This window comes from Cotesia glomerata, linkage group LG4, assembly GCF_020080835.1.
Source record: "Cotesia glomerata isolate CgM1 linkage group LG4, MPM_Cglom_v2.3, whole genome shotgun sequence".
Lineage (NCBI taxonomy): Eukaryota > Metazoa > Arthropoda > Insecta > Hymenoptera > Braconidae > Cotesia > Cotesia glomerata.
Window position 1 is genome coordinate 15,052,113 of NC_058161.1, and position 25,148 is coordinate 15,077,260.

At 29.3% G+C, this 25,148-nt stretch overlaps 2 protein-coding genes across 5 annotated transcripts in view; one reads left to right on the forward strand and one right to left on the reverse strand.

Annotated features, from left to right (window-relative positions):
* The first annotated feature begins 1,420 nt into the window (after positions 1–1,420).
* Positions 1,421–8,394, forward strand: LOC123262820 (annexin A13-like). Its single transcript, XM_044725271.1, has 7 exons — positions 1,421–1,627; positions 2,193–2,661; positions 2,791–2,943; positions 3,097–3,273; positions 5,932–6,110; positions 8,008–8,067; positions 8,149–8,394. The coding sequence occupies exons 1-6, from the start codon at positions 1,604–1,606 to the stop codon at positions 8,059–8,061; spliced, it is 1,056 nt and encodes a 351-aa protein (XP_044581206.1). The 5' UTR covers positions 1,421–1,603; the 3' UTR covers positions 8,062–8,067; positions 8,149–8,394.
* A 5,625-nt stretch (positions 8,395–14,019) lies between these two features.
* LOC123262805 (dopamine receptor 2-like) overlaps positions 14,020–25,148 on the reverse strand; it is a 58,992-nt gene continuing 47,863 nt past the window's right edge. For 3 of the 4 annotated variants that reach the window (XM_044725239.1, XM_044725237.1, XM_044725238.1), the window contains 3 exons: positions 21,833–21,917; positions 20,608–20,649; positions 14,020–14,782 (listed from right to left, as the gene is read on the reverse strand). In XM_044725239.1, the coding sequence (XP_044581174.1) occupies positions 14,654–14,782; positions 20,608–20,649; positions 21,833–21,917 (256 nt within the window). In that variant the 3' untranslated portion in view covers positions 14,020–14,653. The remainder of the gene's footprint in view (positions 14,783–20,607; positions 20,650–21,832; positions 21,918–25,148) is intronic. The other variant, XM_044725240.1, reaches the window with a different exon arrangement.

Genomic DNA, 25,148 nt, shown 5'->3' on the forward strand with positions numbered 1-25,148 from the left:
TGTCAAATTTCTGTCATGTTATTAAAAAAATGCTTTTTATGGGGCTGTTACTCGGTGTCAATCGGTCCGAGGGGGTTGATGATTTTTTTAATGCTTTATAGGTTCGAAATGAAGAAGCTTATAAAAAATCAGCCTGCTAACCCAATTAGCTTAGGCTACACGTATTTTTTAACATTGGGGTGGGTGTTAGGGGTTGTTCCGGCGGTCCTAGGGGGTTGATGATTTTTTCAAGGCTTTATAAGTTTGAAATGAAGAAGCTCATAAAAAATCAGCTTTATCACTCAATTAGCTTAAGCTATACGAATTTTTATAACAAAAGGGTGGGTGTTAGGGGTTGTTCCGGAGGTATTAGAGGGTTGATATTTTTTTGTGGCTTTCTAGGTTGAAAATGAAGAAACTCACCAAAAATCAGCTTGCTAACCCGATCTAGTGTTCTTATTTTTAAAAAATACTATTTTTTTTTACGAACGTTCGGAACTTCAGGTACATTACGCTTAAAAGTTTCTTTGATTTACAGTCATTAATAATATCAGCAGTAAGCCAAGGAGGAAATTTTGATGTTTTGTAGCAGTTTGTTTTTGGAGCCGGAATAGCTTTAGAGAAAGCAGCATCAATCAAAGAGTAAAGTGCATGCATTTATCATCAGGTGATGACAGATTTATAAGTTCATTCCAGTCAACTAAATTCAATTCAGTAATTAATCACTGTTTATCGTATTTATGGAAATTATTTTAACCTAATGGTTTTTTAGTCATATTATTTGATCTATCAACATTAATCTGAAGTGTAATAGTTAACACTGGCTGATAACTATCAAGTTTAACTAATGGTGATCGACTTTGCTCGACTTCACAAACAGTTGATGAGAAGACGAGATCTACTCAAAATCCTTCCATGTGTGTTGAGCACATAATTAAATTGATTGAGATTACATAGAGCAAAAATATTTTCTTTACAAAAATTTATTTATTTCTAAATTCATTTATTTTGGGAGTGAATGCAGAGTGAATTTTATTATTAATAAAAATTAACTCCTTCTCGGAGTAAATATCACTCCCGCTGGGAGTGAATCAATTAAAAATCATTCACTCTTTATTCACTCCGCGTTCACTCCGCAAATTTTTTACAGTGTAGCTTTCCATATTTTCGATAATTTAAGTCCGCGGAAGTAATTTGATGACACACCTATTTAATTCGATTGAAAGTATAATTATATGTTTACATTATATCGCATTATTTTGAGACAGTTGAGTAATTTCAGACAATACAATTCAGATGACTAAATAGGAATTTACGTTATATTTTATGCGTCGTGAGAATTCCCCTGTTGGGTGATCATATATAATAGAAAGTAGCCAGATAAATTTTAAACTTAGAGCCTTGACCCTAGATGTATTTATTATGATTGCTATGACGTAATTTTTAATGCTACTACACAAGGTTAAAGATTATTTCGGTATTTTCGATTAGAGAGGGAAGTATTAAATTTATATTATATATCCGCGTCTGTTAGAACCACAGAGTTATTTCAATATTCTCTGTTGTGCTTACCACAACTTTAGAGGTTTTTCGATCGTTTCAACAATAATCGAATTTTAGAACTATGGCCCAAACATCTTCATCAGTGGTAAGTTTACTATACTTTAATAACATATTTGTTCTTTTCAAAAAGTAGAATTTGTTTTCTAGTTTTAAAGTACAAATAATGGGAGTTTTTGCAAGTTTGATGTAAGAAAGTTTATATTTTTTAAAATTCGTTTTTTTATGATATTGTCATTCTTACATATAAAACAAAATTTAGTATTTAAATAGTTCTGGTCTGCTGAAAGGAAGGGTAAAGAAAATATGTGTCCAAGTTGCCTCGATTCCAATTAAAATTTTTTTTTTGGTAAATGGTAACTGAAAAAAAAAAAAAAAATCATTTTTGCTTGTTTTTAGTTTAAAAATAATAAAAATTTTGACACAAATTTGATTAGTCTAGTAAATAGTAATACGACAAAAGGTTGATAGCAAATTTAGCGTTTAATTTTTTTTTCTTATTTAATTTATTGTATATTTTGAAAGATGAAAGTGACAATTTTTTTCGTTGTTTTTTTCTTACTGAACTTGAATAAAAATCCAAATTTTACTGACTTTCGAGTACAATATACTTTTAATTAATTAACTTCACTCATTAGTAAATTAATTTACAGGTAGTTGCACGGATCAACATATGGATTATTTTTACTTGGATTATTTTTGGATTAGTGAATTTTTCGCATGGAGTCGCACAGTTATCAAACTTAGAAAGTTGCGCACTTGGTTTTTGTCCCCAAAGAACATACGCAAAAGCAATTCACTTCGCATTGATAGCAGATGTAAAAGTTAATGAAAGTGCTATAATTTCGACCATAACTAATAAGACAGCTGATGATCTTGAAGCTATTTCTGTTGTTTACAAATCTCTTTATGGTGAATCATTAATCAATGAGCTAAGGGATTATTTAACTGGCAAATTTGAAGAGTTAGTGGCCGCATTAATATCTAAAGACTATGAGTTTTATGCAAAAGAAATACATCATTCTCTTCGTGGAAATAGTGATGATGAAAATGTATTAATTGATATTTTATTGACACAAGAAAATGAAAAACTGAGTGCATTGAAGCAGGCTTATGCAATCCGTAAGTAAAAGTTTATTTATTTAATTGAATAATAGATTTATAAGTATTATCATGGTCTAAACTCCAGAGAAATTTTTATTTAAGTATTTATTTAAAACTATTCATTTAATTAAAAAAATTTATTTACAGAGTATTTAACATCTCTAGAGGAAGAATTTGAAAAGCATACGATAGGAAATTTCAAAAAATTAATATTAAAACTTTTAGAATGCAAAAGAGATAAATATGAAGAAATCAATTATTCTCATGCAGAAAATGATGCACGCAAGCTTTATCATGCAGGTTGATTATATTTTTTGTTTTTATTTATTCACATTAAAATAATTTTATATTTTTACAAATTCCGTAGTTCTAATTTCATTTTGTGTATAAAATTTTTTTTTCTGATAAAACAATCGATCTTTATGATTAATTATTCCGTTCAATTGTTCTTAGTGAATGCGCAGCATGAAGAAGCCAACTATGATGAATTTATCGGCGTAATGTCATGTTTAAATTGGCCTCAACTTCGACAAACTATTATGAAATATTATACTCTATTTGGAGAAAGTATCGAGACAGTTATAAAGAATAACTACAGTGGTGATTTTGCACGGGGTCTTCTTGCAATTGGTGAGTATTAAAAAAAAAGAAACTAATTAATTCTATAAGTATTATTTAGTAGTTTTGTTTTTTCGTAGCAGAGCTTATTATCTGTTGGAAAGTTGAAGCACAGAATAATGTTGTTTTTTTTATTGAAAAAAAAAATTAAATATTGAATTAAGCTTGAACTAAGTTTAACTTAAAAAATTCCTAAGTTTTAATTGACAAATTGTAAGTTATTCAAGATGAATCCGGTAAAATGAGAATACATGAACTTAGTGACTACACATTGATAATCAAATTAATTTTTCTCCCCTCCGGAAGGAAAGCGTCAATTTTCCGACCGCTGCGCTAAATGAAAATGCCGCTTTCCGCCTCCGTCGAGGAGAAAAATAGTATTCTCACCACGGGCAGGAAATAAGAAAGCCTCAGATCACATGTTTGTCGACCTCGGCTTCGCCTCGGTCAACAATTACATGTAATCTGAGACAATTCTTATTTTCCTGCCCTAGGTAAGAAATATACTAAACTCAATTTAAGTAAAAGAAATCTTAATCTAACAATAGCATTCTATAAAATTTCATTGTTGTGAAACAAATAAAACGTATATTTCGCATCTAAGACAGTAAAGTAAGGAAAGTCTCAGATCACATGTAATTGTTGTCCGAGGCGAAGCCGAGATCAATAAACATGTGATCTCTAAGAAATTCCTTACTTTACTGCCCTAGATGTGTAATATACTATTAAGTCATGAAATTTACTTAAATCAAATAACAATTCATAATTTACGAATTTTTCTACTTGCAACAACTTTGCCCACCGTTTAATATTACACTGAACTGTCTCGTAAGAGAAGATGGAGCCTCATGCTGTTGTGCAAGCTTTTTAAATTTGGCTTCTCTGTTAAAGTAATTCAGTGGATCTTATTTTTATGGCATGTATTTGCACGAATAAGCAACTATACAACGATTTTTCCTATGGTTGACACTTGGTGCTCATGTAAATGGTCCCCGTCTGGGACTTAGCTGGCTTTTGTCAAAAAACCGTAGACTATATAGCTAGGTTGCGTCTACTATGAAATCTTGATATCGAATAAGAAAGCACCATTGGCCATTCTTTTCAGAATAAATCATAAAATTGCGAGGTACCGTCATAATGATAGAACGAATAACCTTATCGCGTCGATTTCAAAAACAGTCACTTACCAGAACTCTTTTATAATTTTTAGGATAGCATTCTAGAATTTCCTACTATCAGCAATCACAAAGACTCCGACATTTAAGGAGTTTAAAACGCTCTGCTTCAGCCACCTATTGGCTTTAGAACAAGGAGAAATTGCATTTGCTGCTGTGTAGAGAATGTTATAATCTCTGATTAGAATAGTTAAGCTTGAGAGTTCTGGGCTAATTCTTGTGTATACCTCAACCCAGTGGTACTAGAATTTTCGACTTTTAACTTCTTTTTCTAAATTAAATTAATCTATCCTCTTAATAAAAATACATGAAAATTTGAAGTTTGTCGTCAATAGTCGAAAGTCGCAAAAAACGAAATACAATTCATCATTGGTTGAAATTAAGGCGCTATTCAAATTTTTAGTACAGATAAATTACTGATTCATCGTATTTTGATTAAAACGTCATTTAGATCTGATAACAAATATCATTGTCATCAGAATTATTTTTCACTCTATACTTATCGTATTTCTGTTTAAAATGTAAGCCTTAGATCTATTAATGAATTGAGCAATCGAGCGTAAAGAAACCTACGATTAATTAATTAATACTTCTAACATTACTTCTACCAAATTATGGTTTATACAATTTTTACAATCAGCACACACAGAGTGCACTGTGTATAATTTATGTGTACATATTACGGTCATCAGAGGACATAATCCTATAATCATTTAATAAACACATTACATGACATTACATGTTTCAAAGTGATCAATAAAAAATTCGATAATTCACTATCCTCACTAGATTAGCCTTGAATTAAAATCATCTTTCTTCACATAGATGAAATTTTGCACTATCATCGTAAAATGGTTACAATAAATCTTTGGCAGTCGTCGATAGTTTCCCCTGAACTTTTTTTGTTGCTGAAGGGTAGCACTTAAAATCGCTTAATCATTTATATATCTGTAATTTCTAATCAAAAATTACTACTCGATTCACTAGCTACTTCTTGTCATCGTAGATTATCGTTTTAAGTAAGCACATGCTGAATAAAAGAAAAATCGAGTCCAAAAATAGAACTCATATATTCTAATTAATAAAAAATAGGTCTGGTCCTGAATTATGATGTCGATTACCATTGTAATTTTTTCTCAAAATATATTAAAATTGTATTTGTGCTCGCAAAGTTCAAAATTTTTTGATCGACACTTTTGAGTGTTTTAAACTTGGAAATAACGAGATGTTTCAGAGATAGCCTCCAGAGCCGATCAATTTTCCGTAGAATTACCAACCCGAGATAGTAACTTTTACTATCGTAATCGTAAATATTATCAGTTATGATTATAACAATTATGATAATCCAATTTTAATCAATAACATTCTAAGTTGGAAACTATTATATAAAAATGATAGCAAAAAAAATTTTCTTTTTTTCATGTAGCTTTACAGATTTAATGTATCCTAATAGTTCTTATCAAGCAAATATTTATTTATTTTCTTATTTTTCTAGCTGAATATGCCAAGTCCAAAGATAGCTTCATCGCTCAACGTCTGTACCAAAGTCTCCAAGATGATATCGATCATCATAGCTTGATTCGTCTGATAATAATCAGTAAAAATATAGGCCATAATTACATCAAGGAAGCTATTCTATTACGGCAACATGTTTCATTGATTCATTTAATTCTCGTAAGTGATTTTTGTATTTACTATAAAAAGAAATTAGGAAAACGGTTGACCTTGAAGGCCATCCCTGCAACTTCCCGCAACTTTTGTAATTAGGCGCTCAAAATCGCACTTGATAGTTGATGATAGATGATAGTTGATAGTTGATGATATGATAGTTAATTGATAGTTGATGATAGATGATAGTTTAATAAAACATTATTTTTTAAATTTTCAAACGGCAATAACTTTTGAATGAATGAACCGATTTTCACGCGGTTGATGGCATTCGACGCAGTTTTTCAAATTCTATGATACATTTTTAAACACAAATCGATAAAACCGGAAGTTTCGATGTAATTCGAAAAAAACACTTTTTTTCGATTTCTTTCGTCAACGATAACTCACGAACGAATGAACCGATTTTGACCAGATTGGTGGCGATCGACGTGGTTTTTTGATATTGAGAACTGATTAGTTTTTAGAATTGATCGGTCAAGCCGTTTGAAAGTTATTTAAAAAAAAAACCACATTTGGAAAAATTTTTTTTCGCAGTTTTTTTAAGATTTCTCAAAATCTATCGGTCCGAATCAGTCCAACTTGTATTCAAAATTTAAGTTTAGTCAAACCCTTTCGAATGGTGCCAACCGCGATCAAATCGGTGAAGCCGTTCAAAAGTTATGAGAGGTTTACATACATCCACACACACACACACACACACACACACACACACACACACACACACACACACACACACACACACACACGAGTAGCTAGTGCCTTCCGCACTATATCAGAAGAAGCAGTGTGCGTCATTGCTGGAACCCTACCTCTTAGAGTTCTAGCAGAGGAAAGGCGGGCCCTTTACCAACGAAAAAGGTCAACTGCACTGAGCCCTGAAGAACTTAGAATTGAAGAACGGCAGAAGAGCATAGGCCGATGGCAACTACAATGGGATGCTGCAGAGAAGGGTAGGTGGACGCACCGTCTCATACCTCGGATCGACATTTGGCTTAACCGGAATCACGGTGAGGTCAATTACTATCTTACGCAGATGTTGTCGGGACATGGGTGTTTTCGAGAGTATCTACACCGCTTTAAGCACGATGACTCTTCGGAGTGCCCGTCCTGCCCAGGAGCTGCTGAAGACGCGGAGCACGTCTTCTTTGTATGTCCTCGTTTCGATCCACAGCGTGAAGAACTGGAGAGGATCCTGAACCAGAGAATGCAACCAGATTCACTAGTAGAAGCAATGTTGTCATCAGAAGCTGCCTGGAACGCTACCAACACGTTTGCAACAGAAGTCCTTAAAGACTTGCGTTCCACCGAAAGAAAAAGAGCAAATAGCAGAAGATAGAAGGAAGATAGTTAACACCTTAGCCACCAGAAGGAAGAGCAGTAGCTAGATCCTCCCTTCACGAAGTAATGCCTGACGGCGGTTTCCATGAGGGATTAGAGGAAAGAAGGAAAAGGGGTTTAGGGTTTAGTGGGTAGGGGCGTTAGTGTCGAGTTTTAGTATGACGCTGCGTCGAGTCGCCACATATCCAGGCCAAACAGCTATGCCTAGAATCCGTAAAAAAAACACACACACACACACACACACACACACACACACACACACACATACACACACACAGACATACAGACACCATCGCGGGAATAGTCAGGGAAGCTTCCTAGAACCTCGAAACGTCGAGATTCGATGAAAACTCGATTTTCGTAAAACGGGGTGAAAACAATAACTTCCCGATTTTTGAAAATCTTCGATTTTCTTAGCGGGAAGTTAAAAATAAGTTCATAACTTTTTCTAAGTGTGATGTGATTAGCATTGTTATTCACATGTATAAGTAATATAAATTGTTCCCTAAAATTAATTTTTGTAACCAAGAATTACTTAAAAATAATATGCTTTTATTTTCAGGAAAGAACAAATGGAAGCTATGAAAAACTTCTTCTTTCTCTTTTTGAAGAGTAGTTATAAGTATATTTTAAACATTATTATTTTATATTTCAACTATTTTCGTTAGTTCAATAAATACAATAATAATAATTATATTTACAGTACAAGAGAATCTTTTTACAATACCGTGGAAAGAGGAGCATCTGCCTCTGGTTTGGATAAGACATTACACACTGATGGAATCTTTTTACACTGTTAATTACTTTTTATACTTTAAAGATTACATATTTACACAATACATATATATATACTGATTTTTCTTATATGTAAAAAGACGATTTAAAGAATTTATGTTTTTTATTTTTGTGTAACACTATAATATTATGATTAAAACAATTCATAAACATATATTGACTTTATTTTTCATAAATTCACTTATTTACAATTCATGAGCACAATTATCCATTGTCAATGCATCAAGTTAATATATCCAGTTCAATTTTACTAATGATTAATTGATTATTCATTTATTTTTTAATGTTTTATAATTACTTTATTGGTATGAAAAATAAATAAATCATTAAATAAATTTTTAAAATAAATTTGATTCTTTGGAATCAATTGAGTGAATTATATATTCAACCAATAAAAAATTCTGAATGCACTTCAAAAACTCAATTATACTAACTAATTTTTTTTTAAATTGATTAATTATCTGCATAAATTACGCTAACTATAGTCAGTCAGTTATTTAAAACTTATTTCTTTTAGAATAATTTTTTATAAAAGCAGATTTATTATCCCTTTATGAAAAAATATTTATGGATATATAAATGGAATATATCTTAGTTTCATAATACGAAAAATTAACTCGAAAATCAGTTAATTAAATCTTTTAAAAGAGCGGAAAATTTGCCCGGCGAATTTTACTGAAACTAAGCACTGTTTTGCTTAGAATTGAGATACACCTACTTCGTCCAAGAATTTTTTTCTCTTGGATTAAGATATGCGGTGATATTGATCCAAGATACTGTTGAATAATTTTAATTATGCCTTTGAAACTAAATATTCTCCGATTTCTACTTTATTTTAAATCATCAGAAAAGTTTGAAATACATTTCAGAATATGTTAAAGTGATTTTTTTTATTTAGAGATTTTTTCGTTACTTTGAATGAAAAAACTAGTTATTCAATAAAGATGGCGATATTTTAATGAATAATTTTTTTTTTCGGTTAAAGTCTAAGTCAAAGCATTAAAAAACTCTGTTTGATCGGTTTCAAAAGGTAAAGTTAATTACTATTAGAAAAAATGATTGAAAATAAACCCTTTTTAACGCTTGTTACTGCATCGACCCTCTTTATAAATAATTTAAAGTTTTAAAAGGAAAACAAAATTTTTAGGTTTTGAGAATTATCCTTGAATACAGAATTTACTGTATCGATCGGAGATAATATAGTTTTGAATCAAATGGCGATGGTTATCGATCGAATATATTGGTCTCTTAAGTCAAGACGATAAAATTTAAGACAAATGCTTAAAGTGCAGCATCCGGTTGTCTTCATCAATATAAGTTTCTGATATATTAAACTTATTCTAGCAGGAAAGTGGACATAGGATGTTTATCATTACACCACTCATTAAAATGGAAAGAGATTTATAATGTGCTGCTATAACAAGATATTTATTTATGTACGACATATTATGGTAAATATTGTATTACATGGAAATATTTAATGTAGTCGTGTTTTGTAATGGTTTGTTAAATATTTTATATGCCTGATGACCAAATATAAAGCCAAACGTAACTGAATCGATAATGGTTGATATGATAAACATCCTATGTCCACTTTCCTGCTAGTATTAATATAATATATCATGTTACTATAGATGTAACGATTGTTAATAAGTATCTTTTATTAAGAATATTTCTCTTGAATCAAGATCATTTTTTCACCAGTGTATATAAAAATTATTGTGATTTTTATATTCCATCTATATCAGATTTAAAAGTTATAATTTCTTTAATAATATATTTGTTGTATTTTATAAACATAATTTCATTATTCCGAGTAATAAAAAATATCTTGTGTTGTTTGTTATATAATTTCTGTCTAACATTTGAATTTAAAATACGGTAGAGTATTTTTTTTTTAATTTTACAGTTAACTCCTTTCATAGAATAATATAAAAATTCAACCCATTTAGGTAACTCGATATCACAAAGAATAAATCAATCTTATTTTACATTAAAAATCGCTAAAGAAAAATAGTATTAATCAGTAATTTTAAAGATCATTATTGCTTGGTATTGAATGCGTTTCTTTTCACGGTTAGTTAAGTTTATAATTGATCATTACTAAACATGTATAGAGAAGGAAAAAATGCAAGCTGTTTGTAATGGTATAGTAAAAGTTAATGTTTCATCAACATTATATTACCGTTGTATAATTTTTAAGTTTTACATTTCACTGAGACGTTTGCTCTCATAAATAGAATCAAATAAAAAATAAAAACAAAATAAGTACTACAAAAACTTTATGATTTTTAATGATGTGATTATAAACTGAAAATAAAATGAAAAATTTCTATGTCAAGAGTTATTCTTTAATATGTACATTCTTGACTTAAAGAGTACTAGTAAAATAATAAAAGTTGGTATAATAAACATTTAATGAATCTGAAAAATATATAACATTCAATTTTTCAATTTGTTGTACTATACACAATTGTTATAGAAGAGATAGATAACTTAAATATTTCATAAATAATGTTTTGTTTTGTTTTAAAAATTTTTTTTTGTCTAATTTACCTATAATTATTATTGTTGACATCTTTACATTTATTTTTCGGCAATATTTAGAATTGCTGAATTATTTACAATACATACATTTTGCAAAAAAAAAATATTAAATAACTTATTTCAAAAAATTTAAATAATTGAATTCGTTAATACTTTTTTTTTTCAACTCTGCTTACCAGAAACTCTCTCACACTCACATTGAAAATTCTTTTTGAAGCTCTTATCTATCTACATGAATAATAATCACACAACAGAAAAGTAAGAGCTATTTTTAAAAATAAAAATACTTCTTAAAAAGTTTATTTAATCACGTACAGTAATTCATAATTTTTCAGACTGAATTTTCTCTCTCTTTTTAACTACCATCTTTTAATATATTTAATTATTTATTAATTTATAAACCCGTTTTTGCTGATTATATCTTGCTCTAAAGTTTTAATTGTAGTCCCCGATGAAAAAAAGAAAAAGTTGAAAGTATTCAAAAGAATTAAAAATAATTGACTAAATGCAATGTATTGATTTATATAGATGTGGAGTTTGTGTTGAGATTATGTTTTTCGATTCTTTTGAATTCTTTTTTTCAATCAGGGTTATTTTATTTTTACGATCGATAGAACTAGAATAGAACAATAAATCGGACTAGTGGCTGTAAAGCCATTAACGTCCCGTTAAATGGGTGGTCATGTCAAACGTTATTTTATTTAAAATATTACGATTTATTTATTATCTATTCATAAATTTACAATGTACATGCTTTGGGATTTTATTAGCCGATAAAATTATTACATATTTAAATTAATGTATAAAAGTTGTTGGTACTGATGCAGCAGCAATTGATATGAAAATTATTGTGACATAAAAAAACAAAGGTTTCTTTAAACCAAAAATCGATAAGAATATTAGAATCAATTTAACCTCAACGAGATTCGAACATGCAACCTTTACAATTGCAGAGTAAGCTGCGTAACTATTGCACCACGGAATATTTTAAACCAATGAGAATTTATAGAAGTCATTTTACAAAAATCGATTAAATAATGAGGCGAATTTGAAATAGTTTTTTTTTTTCTTTAATTATACGTTAATACGAAAATACGGTAGTTATATAGTGTACCTACACAGAAACACTGAAATGAAACTATATTTTTATAAAAACTAAGAATTTTAAAAAATAAATCTCTGAGTCACCGTCGTGAATTGATTTTTTGATAAATCAGTAAATTTTTTTGATCACATATTTTATCAATTTTTTCTTCTGCTTCTGAAGTATTATTAAGGACACCCCCAGGAAAAAATATATGCTCGGAATATATGCCAGAATTCATGAAAATCTACATAGAGAGATATATTCAGTATTTACTCAAATTCGTCAGAAAATAAATGACCCGATATATCCTAGATCATATATCCTAAGATATATGCAGTTATATATTCCGAGTATAAATTTTTGCATGTTTACACTGATGAAAATTAATTTGATTCAAGAGAAAAATTCTTGAGCCAAGAAAATTATTTTTAAAAGTTTGATAAACTTGAATCGAGTTGAAAAATTCTTGCTCTAAGAAATTATTCTTGATTCAAGTAAATTTTACTCTATTCAATCATTTTTATACTTTATTCAAAATATGTAAATTCTTAAAAATTATGTCTTGATTCAAGAATATCTCTCTCTTGAATTAAGCCAATTGTTTTATCAGTGTGCATTTTCGTGGGAGTAAACATAATTGATGTACATAAAATACTCTTAAGTCTGTAAAATCAGTCCTTAATAATGAACTTCAATGAACCACTGTTCTTTACAACTACTTCAAATCGATATCTTGAAGAATTTAAAAGAAATACGTTCAGGGGATTTACGTCTTTAAGACAATTCACTTACGACGCATGATTTGTGTACAATTGCCTTTCTTTTTCTCTGCGAGTGCTATCTTTCTCACGGTCTATTTCTTATCCGCTTTTATACTCATGGTTACTTTTATTTACTTAGCTAGTTTATTGGTGATTAAAAAAAATATACAATGAGCTTCGAAATTTTTTAGGATTATTTTAGGTATATTATTTTAACAGATATGAGTTTTTTAAATCGATCTTAAGATCCCTTCAATACCAAAACAAGAAAAATTTATCATTTTTTTTGTCTTGTCCCGTATCACCTATACAAAAATGTCATTTTTTTTAACTACCATGATTGCATGTTTAGTGCGGTCAATTGATTTCAAATTTAAATAATATTGTATTGTGTACTGTGATACCTCTATTTTAGCTTTTAAAAGCTTCTTAGAATGATGTATTTATGAGTGTAATTATGATAAATCGCTTCGAATTTTCCTCACTCCAATCAAAGAAAATAGAAGACAGTAAAATTAATGTGAATAGAAATTAATTCCGAATAAATTACTATAATATTGTTTGTCAAGGAGATGACATTTTGTAATTTTGTATGCATTTTGTTCTTTACACTGTAAAAAATTTTGGGGTAAAAATGGTTTCCTAGAACTTTACACAAACGTCTTAGTATAAAATGACGATATAAAATTTTCATCCGGTACTTTTAATACGGTGTGATTTATTTTTTACACTATTTCGTGTTATTTAATATATCTGGCTCTGTTATCTGCACAAGCTGTTGAGCTGTATAAAATAAAATGGATGAATGAATTATAACTTTATCTATTTATATAATCTATACAATTTCTATATAATTAAGAGGATGAGTATGATTATTTTAATGAATTTATATATACTTAGGTAGACAAAAAAAACCTAATTTGGATCAAGTAAATAATTTTGAAGAACTTCATCTTTTTAATTTGAGTAAAAAAATTCTCTCACGCGATACCCCTATTAGACCTCAAAACGTTCAGATTTACCCTCCGTAAAGAAGTTTCACTTCAAAAGCGTTTTTTATCGAACTTTGATTTTGCGAACTCGAAGAGCTCAAAAGCATAGGAAAGTTATCTCTTTGAGCTCGGACAGCTGAAAATAACACATAAACTGTATTTTTGAGCTCGAACAGCTCAAAAACATCATAAATGCAATTTTACGCGCTTAGGTACGAAATGAGCGGGAAGTTGCATAAAAAATAATTTGAATAGTAGATCAAATACAGATGAAAATGTTTTTAAAAGTTCAAATACAGATCAATAAGTTCAAATGCAGATCATTTAGCTTAAAATCAGTTTAAATTTTTCGACCCGGGTACATACCAATGAATTTTTCAATGATATTTCTTTAAATTGCATTATTTATCATTTATGCTGTCATCAAATGTCTACTTTATTTATTAAATAACGCTTGTAAAATTTAAATCTTGCGTAGTGACTGAAATATTTGTACTTATGTAAAGTTAATCAACTTTGGTAGAATGACTTTTAACATATTTTCCAACATTTGGCACAATTTTTAAGTAAAAAACTATAGGTGATAATTTTATCGGCTAATACTTCCTTAAGTGATAATTACACATCATATTACGCTAATAATTAAATTTTCTATAATTTAAAAAATATTTATTTACAGATATTTATAATTTAAGTTTGTTCGTCATCACATACATCTTCATCTTCTTCAGGAATTGAACTGTCCAGTCGGTGTTTCCAAAATTTAAATCTTACATCGTAATCATCATCATCTTCATATTCATCATCATCATCATCATCATCTTCATCAATTTCATACAGTTCGTCTAATTCAATTTCATCAAGAATAATATCATTGTAAATATGATCGTCTATTGCTGTATTATTGATTGCTTCACTAAGAATTGTTGATGGCACTTGAAGAGTATTAGATTCCTCCGTTAATCACGTCTCACGAAAACGTATTGCACGATCTCGTTTCGGCCCTAATTTAGGCCCTGCCTGACGTCAAGTCCCAGAGTTTGAGGATGGCGTGCTTGTTGTCGTTACTCCACTGTAAGCACCTCCCTCACTACTCTGTGATACACTGCTATAACTTACACTACTTGTTTGAGCTGGTCCCATTCCTCCTACGTACTGAAATCAAAATAGATATGTTTAAATAAGATAATAAGAATATGATGATTTTGTATCGTGCTAGGACCAAATATTCCATAATTTCGAAGATTAGTACAGGATCCATAGACGAGACCTCGGATTTTTATTTTATTCTTACAGGACTTGAAATATGTTGAGGGCTTAGAAATTTTGATATTTAATGTAAAGTGGATTCCCGAAATCGAACTGAAAAAATTTTTGTTTAATAACTTTTGAGCTACTCTGATGATTGATTTATAAGTTGATGGTAATAAGCAATAATTTTTTAACTTACATTTTTGAAAAATCATTTCCGCTCATCCTTTTATCAAATAAACATTTTTGAATCCGAATATTCTACTAGCATAATTTAAAAAGAAGCTTAGAAAATTTAAAAGTGCTCGCATCCATACCGCTTATTAAATTTTTCAGAAAAAAATAATCTTCATTTGCATATATGGCTCATTCCATACCAAATCATTTGATTTTAAAAATCATATTTTTTTATTTTACTAAATTTTTGACTTTGAACTTTAGCTATAGGCATGATAAGAGAATAATAATTCATGGCTGCTATTTTAAGTCGAAAGCTTTAAAAGATACTCTATTGCGAAAGATATCTGATATACAAGGAGCTATGATTGTAGAACTATTTTCTCACTCCACTGATTTCAAAAATCAGATTATGCTATAACTACTGATTAATAATAAAAAACGAAAAAAAAAATCAAAGATTGCAATATAACTTAATTAAATAATTTCTCACGTTAAAGGATGTTACATTAGATTGAAACAATATCATTTCTTTTTATTATTAAAACTAAAGAATCTTTTTTACATCTTAATATTTTGTGCGTTATAAAATTACAGTCAATAGAACTCATAAATCTGTTTAGAAAGTAAAAAAAAAATGCTATTATCTTTGCAATAAATCAAGTACTTTGTAAAGTTGGCACAATAAATTGGTATTAGTTATAATTTTTTGAATCTAAAAATATTCGAATTCATTTTCAATTATGGCTTAAAAAATTTGATTATAGTCTAGTATAACATATAATTTAGAAAAAAAAAAAAAATTAGAAAAACGGTTGACCGTAAAGGCCATCCCAGCAACTTCCCACTAATTCCATACTTAAGCGCTCAAAATCTCACTTACTACGTTTTTGAGCTCTTCAAGCCCAAAAATATAATTTTTGGGTCATTTTGAGCTCTCTGAGCTCAAAAATATGGTAAAAGTTTAATAAAACACTATTATTTATATTTGTAAAGGATGACACGCAAAATCGCGAAGCTTTCCACATTTTTACAAATATAAATAATGCTGTGAAGCGGGAAAGAATAGGAGTTACGGTAATTATTACGTGAAGCGTTCCACATTCACGTAACAGGATATTGGTAGGAAAGGATTGAAAAAGAAATGTGGAGAGGATCATCTTAATGTGAGTTTATAGAATATGCGAGAAAAAATTATTAGATAGCTCGGACTGGGATTCGAACCCAGAACCTTCCGAAGACATGTCGACTACTCTACCATTTGAGCTATCCGGTCTATACTAAATTTCCTTTCGCTTATTCTATATACATTAAGCCACACCGTCCATCTTACGGTAAGCATTTTTACAAATATAAATAATGCTGTGAAGCGGAAAAGAATAGGAGTTACGGTAAGATAATATTTATGAATATTTTCTTAGCGGAAAGTTAAAAAAAAAAACAAAATTTGAGTTTAAAATTAAAAAAATAAAAAACGCGTTCGCGTCGTAAGGCATTCATAAGTGTTAATAAAAATGTTATTGCTTATTACCATCCAAGTTTATTTCTATGGATTGAATATTTTGATTGACACACTATTTCGATTTTGTTAAACAATATCTACTTCACTACAATTTTTCCATACATTTCGTATAATCATAATATCAGATTTCAGACTTTACCAAGAATATTATGAGTCACAATAAATTTGATCATTTCAAGACTATCGAGTTTTAAAGCAGCCATGCTTGCGAACTCTTTTAACGAAGTGTATGAAATTGAATGGAACGAGTTTATATAACTCAGACAGAACCAACGAAACGTGAGACTGACTGAATTGATTCCCGCGACATGCCACTGAAACGTTTTCACGTTTATTTAATGGTATTATTAGATGTTTTATATTGATACTAGGACTAGCTATAGGACTACCTATTAGTATACTTCTAAAGTTAGATTTTCTATGAAAGTATCATTTTCATACTTTTATATTGTATTTAAAATTGACTTCTTGGTCAACCTATATTTTATACTGTATACATGTGTATCATGATCCGTAAGTATTGATGTCACCCTAAGTAACATCAATGGTCTCAAGTCCTTCAGATTACCATCTTTTACTAGCATATAAAATGTCAAAATTTATGCAGTAAAATACAAGGTTTCAGCATGGTAGTTAGTGGTAGTGGATTCAGAGTTGGAATCAATTCAAAGTGTACCGAGCAACTGACGTATGTAGAATATCAACTGTTGCAAAGTCTATTAAATCTACGGAGATGAGAGCTTCTATGTATATTGATGTGGATTTAGATTAACCTGTCTAAATTTCTCTATATGTATTACGGTAATAAAAATTTTATTTGAAATTTAATGAAATAAACAGTAATATAAACTTGCTGCATAAGCGTTTTCAATACTGCTTATCTTGGAACTTTTCCGAGTTGAAATTATTCCAATTAATATATATTGATCAAACAAAACTTTTATCTACATTATTCTGAAGAATTGAATCATCTTTAGTCAAAAGGTAAAGTTTTTCAATCAACTAAAATTTATTTGGACCAAGAACAATTTCTTAATTGAAGAATTTTTCATCTTGATTCAAGACAATACAACTCTTAAAAATTATCCATGATGTATATGTCCTTGTCTTATTACTACTTTAATTCTTAGTGGGAAATAAGGACTCGATTTCGTACGTACGTACTTTCACAATAAGGTTTTTTCAAAGCAATTTTTTATTTATCATTTTAAAATTGTATTCTGGATGTATTATTCTGCCAGTTGGGGCATTTTAAGATTAATATTGATGACAATTGTGGAGTAATTTAAATTTTGAGCTCTGAAGAAGTCAGGAATTACTGACGAAACATTGACGATGAAATAAAAAATAATCCACAAGAAATCGAGTCCTTATTTCCCACTAAGAATTAAAGTACTTCAAAATTATGTTCTTCATTCAAGGTTCACGGAGAAAAAAGTGTTGCTATTATCACGATACAGTATAGTGATGATCACGATCCACGTATGACTATACTTTAGATGCGCATATGCCCAATCTAGTGGATCGTGATTATCACGATCCACATGGATTCGGATATCGAATGTCTATATTGCTATGGTTTATAGATGATTATTAGTTGTTTTTGATTAGTTTTTTCGTATATTGTTGTTATAAACATTAAATACGAATTCCTTGTATAGCTTAATTAGTTTAAAATTTTTGTGTAGTTTATATGACAGTCAAAAATTAGGTTAGGTTTAAAAATGTTTAAATAATGAATTACATCAGTTGGAATTTATTTTAAGACTTTTTTTTTTGTTTTTTAAAAATATTAGCCTAGAAATTTGTATTATTGATATATTCATTAAAAATACGCAATTATTTTTATCATAAGAAAAATATTTTTTAATGGAATTTTTACTTCTTTATCACTCCATGTACTTTATAAAATAACATATTTTTGTAATACAATATACAATGTTCATTGTTTTTCTTTATCAACGCAGTAAAATTATATACAATAACCACGGACATCGCATTAACACATTTAATATAGGAAGATTTGTTTCTTTACTAGACCTTCAAAAATCAAAACGAGTTTTTGGAGTTTTTCAAGATTCCACTCGAGTAATTTATCAACAACCCAATCATCCATATTGCTGTTAATATTAATTGTTGCAATTATCGCTATTTCATCACCAAAATTGTAAATAAATAAACTCGTAAGTTTCAGACTTGGTTATGTGTAGTGGCGCTGAATGCGTCGTGCATAGTGATAATCACGATCCGTTTCGCTGTAGTAAGGAAACGTTTTGAGATATTCACTATACAGTTGAGCGTAGTATTCAGTATTCACAGTTTCGAGCTTAACTGTATTCGTATGGTGAATATGACAATACTGTTTTGAGCTAATCACGATACTACGTTCACGATCCACTGGATCGCTATAATAGCAATACTTTTTTCTCCGTGTTGTTTTTTTTAATCAAGTGAATTTTTCAATAAGTGTATATGGTATAGTAGAAAATGCATTACTTCTGTTTGAATTAAGTGTATAAAACAAAAATTTATTAGTAATTGAGTGTTTGAATAACTTCACGACTAAAAATGACACGTTTGGAAAATCCAAAAGTGTAAGACTCATGATACTAATTTAACTGTAAATAATTAGTATATTATACTACAAGGGCAGAAAGTTGAGATTCCTGCACTGCGCGCCATGATGCCCGAGGCGAAGCCGAGATGCCTGACCCCCAGAATTTTGTTATTACATATTTTACTTTTTCGATGGTCTAAAACTTCGAAATTTATTAGTGTACACGCAGAAAAAAATTTTGTTAAAATAACCTAAGATATGTTCTAGTAACAAATGCATTTGTTAACATAGGGATAACAAATTATATGTTAAAATAACAAAATTTAGGTTATAGCAAGTTATTAATATGTTATAACAACAATACAATTTGGTTACTATAGCAAAATCTTTAAGTAGATTCGACTAAATAATTCAGTTGGTATAACAAATTTTTTTGTTGAAACAGCAAAATTATTCTATTAAAATAACAAATAAATTTACATTAAATTTTATAAGAATCCATAATTTAAAAATATGCTATAATCAGTGATATCTGATTTGAAAAATATTTTAGCAACAAATTAGTTTTGTTATTGCAATAAAATGATTTCGTTAGGACAACAAATTGATTTGGTGATTTATCAGACTAGTTTGTTAGTACAACTTGAAACATTTTGTTAATGCGATTAATGGATTTGTTACTATAACTAAACTCATTTGTTACCAGAACATATTTTTCAGTTATCCCGTCTTTTGTTATTTCAACAAAATCATTTTTATGCGTGTACGTCATTCTCAAACCGTGAAAAAATAATTAGCGAATTCTGTCGGAAAATGGTTGGATGGAGGAACAACCTCAAGTTTGAATTCTCCTCTGTTGAATTAATTTTTTTTGTTTCAAACTTAAATTAAGCTTGGCTTAACTGATAAACTTTCAACTAAACCACTGGTATATTTAAATTTTGTTTATTTTTAGAATGCTCTCAAATTTCCAGTTTTTGAAGAAGAGGCTTAATTGAATAGCTGATATTTTTTGCTTCGGTATGTTCTACCAATGTTTTGAAAAATTGACTTTTTGGCTAATAGTGATGCATTAAAGTTGAATAAATCCTCCAATTTTCAGCATTCGATTTTCAAATAAGGACTTTGTTGGATTCGAAAAAAAAAAAAATAATGTGACCTTTGAGATTCTTTTGAGACTCTAAATTCTGACTCGAGGGACTTAGTTTAGTCTACTAAACTACAAAATAAGTTTAGTATAAGTTTCCTATTTATTCCATCTAGAATAAATTGAATTTCTTCACTATTTGAGTGTACGTAAATGTTACTTATACTACTTTCAATGTAATTCACTATACTAATCTTCTTAAATCTTTTATATTAATAGTGTATAAGCTATAACTGTTCTATAGTGATCAAGGGTCATAACTTGTTTACTATTGCCTACCATGTCAATACCTAAAAGGATATTTTACAATCTACTTATAATCATACCCGATTTTTCATCGACTGGTTCTTGCGTCTTATTTTTTTAGTCTGTAAATAAAATCAAAATATTATAAATTAACTTAATTAACATAAATATAAATAAGTTGTGAGTATTTAGCTAACAAAAATATGAAAAAAAAAAACAAACGAAATGCTTTCGCAATGTTTTTATAATGCATTTATAATTATTATTTATAAAAATCGAAAAGATAATTTTTGTCTTTTTCATTTAATATATAGTACCTTCTCCGACCGCATCAGTTAAAATAATCATAATATAAATTGTAGTAACAATAAATCACAAATTTAAAGTTTACTTAAACGAAACAAAAGTTTTGTATAGGTGCAGTAATTATTGAGATAATATCAAAAATTCTTACATATCTAACTATTTTAAATCGATTCTTTTAATCAAAAAATTTTCTTTCATATCCATTTATAGTTTGCCTAATGTATGATAAGTAAAAACATTGTATACAAATATTATTACTCAAATAATTGAGTCCCAAACTTGGATAAATTTTGAAATTATCAGTGACATTTTGTTAATATTGATGCTTAATAGTGTTCCAGCGGAGATAAAAATTCCCCGAATTTTAATTAAGACTTAAAATGGACTTTCATCATTGGAGTAAGTAAAACTATTCAAAGATTATACAATAATTATTCCTCTTTTGACTATAAATGGTTATTTATATATTATTGTCTCTTATTATTTTTTTGCCTCGATTGAGGGAGCTGATTGTGCAACGGGTGCTTAACTAGATCCACTAGATGTTAATTGTAGAAAATTATAATTTTCTTAACATTAGTCACCATATTAATTTAATATTTATTTGTTTAATAATTATTCTTAAATATCATTTAAAATACAAAAAAATGTTACAACAGCATAAAGATTGAATTTTGTATGATTATAATTTTTTTATCAGGCTAGACCTATACCTATGCACAACTAGCTCCACTAGTGGGGCGCATTGAGTAATTTAGAGTGCTTTTCCATTTCCGACAATAGTTTCTAAATTTGTATTCGAATCATTTTTGCATCGCCAGACGGTGTGCAGAAAAGTTAATTACGAACCTAATAGAGTAAGAATCAATTTAATAAATCCAATGCATTGTTTAAAAGTCATGGAAAGTTACTATACACCACCATTTAATGAATTATCCCTGCTCTACCCTACGGCAATTAGAACAAGAAATAGTAAAATGCATAAAATAGTGATCTCACCTGACTAGGTTTACATCTAAAGGCAGGTTGATATCTTCTTCTCATCTTTCTGGGGCAGCAAACGCATAATATTCGTACAAATGCTCTGGAACAAAAACGATAATTACTTACAATTTTGCTTTTAGTGAAATTTTTTTGTTTTTTGCGATGATAAACGTAATAAGGCCATTCGGCATCCAAAATGAAAGTAGATTTCATTTTATTCGATTTTTATGGACAAAACGACCACAAAAGTAAAATTTCTTAAAAATGATCCCAAGATGGAAATTTTTCGATTGAGAAAAATATGTAAACATATAAATTGAAGCTTAATTTTTCAGCTTTCAGATACATTTTACAAAATTCAAAAATCTCGACGCGTTCAAAAGTTATTTGAAGGAGAAGTAGTGGGAGTGTGAAATTAAAAAAATTTTTAAATGCTGTAATTTCTAAATTAATTGACCCATTGAGCTCATATTTGAACTTGATCTTCGTAATTATCTATAAAATAAGTATGCTGAGCTTCATTAGGATCCCTTGAGAATTGTTGACGCTATCGTCATGAAAAGCCGGTGGTAGAACCCTTTAGAATGCCGCAAACCACGCTTAAATTGGTCAAGCTATTCAGAAGTTATGAGAAGTTTAAACACATAAATACGTACGCACACACACATACACAATTTCTCTTCTTACCTATCTTATGAGAAGGATAGTTGTGCTACATCCTTCCCTAACATATTTGGTAATTTAGATCAATAATCACGTTAATTGCGAAGTAATACTCTGATTATTGATCTTGAATACTAAAGATGTTTCAACTGTTTAATTATGATAAAGTAGGTCGAAATAATTCGACTATATTAAAATAAAGTCTAATTGCTATGGTTTTTTAGAATAGTTAATCTAATGTCGTTAATGGTAAAAGTTATTATTAGTTAGATTTCGTAAAAATCTATCTATTGCATTGGTTCTCATCTGGAAATTCATTGAGAATTTGGTCTTAAAATCACCTAAGTAGTCAAGTAAGGCTCAAAAATTAAATCGGTCTAAGTTTATAGGGGTAGGGGGGGGGTAAAGTGGGCCCCTTAAGGAAAAAATGGTCATATCCGTACTTTTTAACTTCCCGCTAAGAAAATTAAAAATTTTAAAAAATAGGGAAGTTATTGTTTTTAACCCGTTTTTCAAAAATCGAGTTTTCATCAGATCTCGTCTCCAGGTAGAGTATCATCCTCTCGAATTACTTGGTGAAGAGTATTCAACCGAGTATTCTCCCGAGAAGAATTGCTTGTCTAAACGACGAAGAATTTCTTTTCAAAACGGAACTTAACATATTTTTGATATGACACTACAAAAGAGAAATCTTCGCCCTCTATCGAGGCTCGCGCAAGCTCAACAATCGTCGAAAATTTCTAAGTTTTTATTTTCCGCAAAATAAATTTATCGAGTTGCTCATAATTATTTTCTATTTTAATCGTCATTCTTCTATTATCTATCCATTCCATCGGCCAAATTCTAAGTATTTATTCTTTAAAATAATTTCTTATAAGAAATTTTGTATACAAAATTATTTCTTTTCCATACTAAATCGACTTGGGACTTAGAATAACTTCTCATTCTTTTAAATTTTTTTACAATTATTTTATTTTGCTCCCTAAACTTGCTCGGCTTCAAAATAATTTCTCACACTCTTAAATTTCTAGTTTAATCAAACCTTCAGTAACAATAATATAATAATATTAATTAAATAAATACAGTAATGAAAATTAAAAAATAATCACTGTAATAATGATAATAATTGTTTCTATTAATTTTTAAGTAATTAATAAGAATAAATAAAAATATTCAAATACAAAAAGTAAGACCTTGGTCATAATTTCTGAGAAATCTGCTTTCTATCTCCGTTTAGGCCGAATGGCGTTTTGTTTTTTTATTTACATTTTAAAGTAGAATATTTTCCATTTTACCACACATCCCTTTAGCTAGGCTTTATTGCACACCGATACTCCATTATACAAAAATGACATATTTTAATAAGTTTAATGTCAAGCTTGCAAGTTCATTCGAATATCTTTATAGGTAGTGTACATATTAGCATGACCTCTCTCTTAATTTCAATAAAACACGCGATGTTAATTGTATTTTGAAGAAATTATATGCAGCCTCAATTCAAATAAAAACAATTGTTTGTTCAAATTTACTTTGTTATTCATTATCTGTATAAGTTATCGTTTAAATATAGTTTGGAAATTTTTTTCTCTTCAAATTTCGTTTTTTCAATTGTTTTTTAAATTGATTAGACTCAATATCTAATCAAAGTCATCAATCAGTCATACTTTTAAGCACACATGACCTTGTTTCACACTTATCGTTTGTGATCATTTAAACATTTACGTGTATTGATCGTATCTCAATGCATTTTACACGACAAAAAAACATAGCATGCTATTTTTATTATCACGTAAATAATTATGACTAGTATTTTGGCGTTTAAATCGCATAGAAGTTATAAGTTGATCATTATTAACCATGATTGTCGGGTTTAATAACAGTGTAATGTTGTTTTTACTGAGTGTATTTATTATTTGTAAATTCACAATTGTAAATTTAATCGTCGTACCAACAACAGAATATCGTTATGAAAACCCGAAAAATCGTGATTTGATCTATAATTTAGGGCGAATAAAACCAAAAACCTCTTCATGTGTAAATAAATTTGTGAGTGGTTTCGTAAATCAGGAGCCATTTCGGATCACCGTCTTCTTGTCTGAAACTTGCGTCGCTAATTTGTCAAACGTTTATTTATCAACAATTTTAGATGAACACCCAAAGTTTATTTTATCGAATAATGGATACTTCTCAGATAATGAAAGGAGTTCAAGGATTTTAGTGCTAATGAACGATTATCTATGCTTAAAGAACATTTCCTACGATTTCCTTCATATATGTACAGAAAAATGTTTCTACATTGTTTTCTTGATAAAGTTCTTTGATGACAGAATCTCATTTATGGAAGAATCTGAAGCTCTAATTAACAGATTTTGGACCCGAAAAATAGGGAATGTAATTATTCTTGGTGAAGTTAAAAACATCGTATTATTGGTAAGAAGTCAAAATTTCAAGCCAATCTTACTGCGTGAACCGTCAAAGCCAGTTGAAGTAGGTACATGTGACCAATTCACAAGATGGAGTATTATCGAGTACGTTGGGAGGTCAATAAGATTAAATAATAGTACTGTAAACGTGGGATATTTTGATCGTGAACCGTATGTTAAAGAGCCAAGCCCTGATGATAACCATTTTTCTGGGTTAGAAATATCTTTGATGAAGGTGCTAGCAA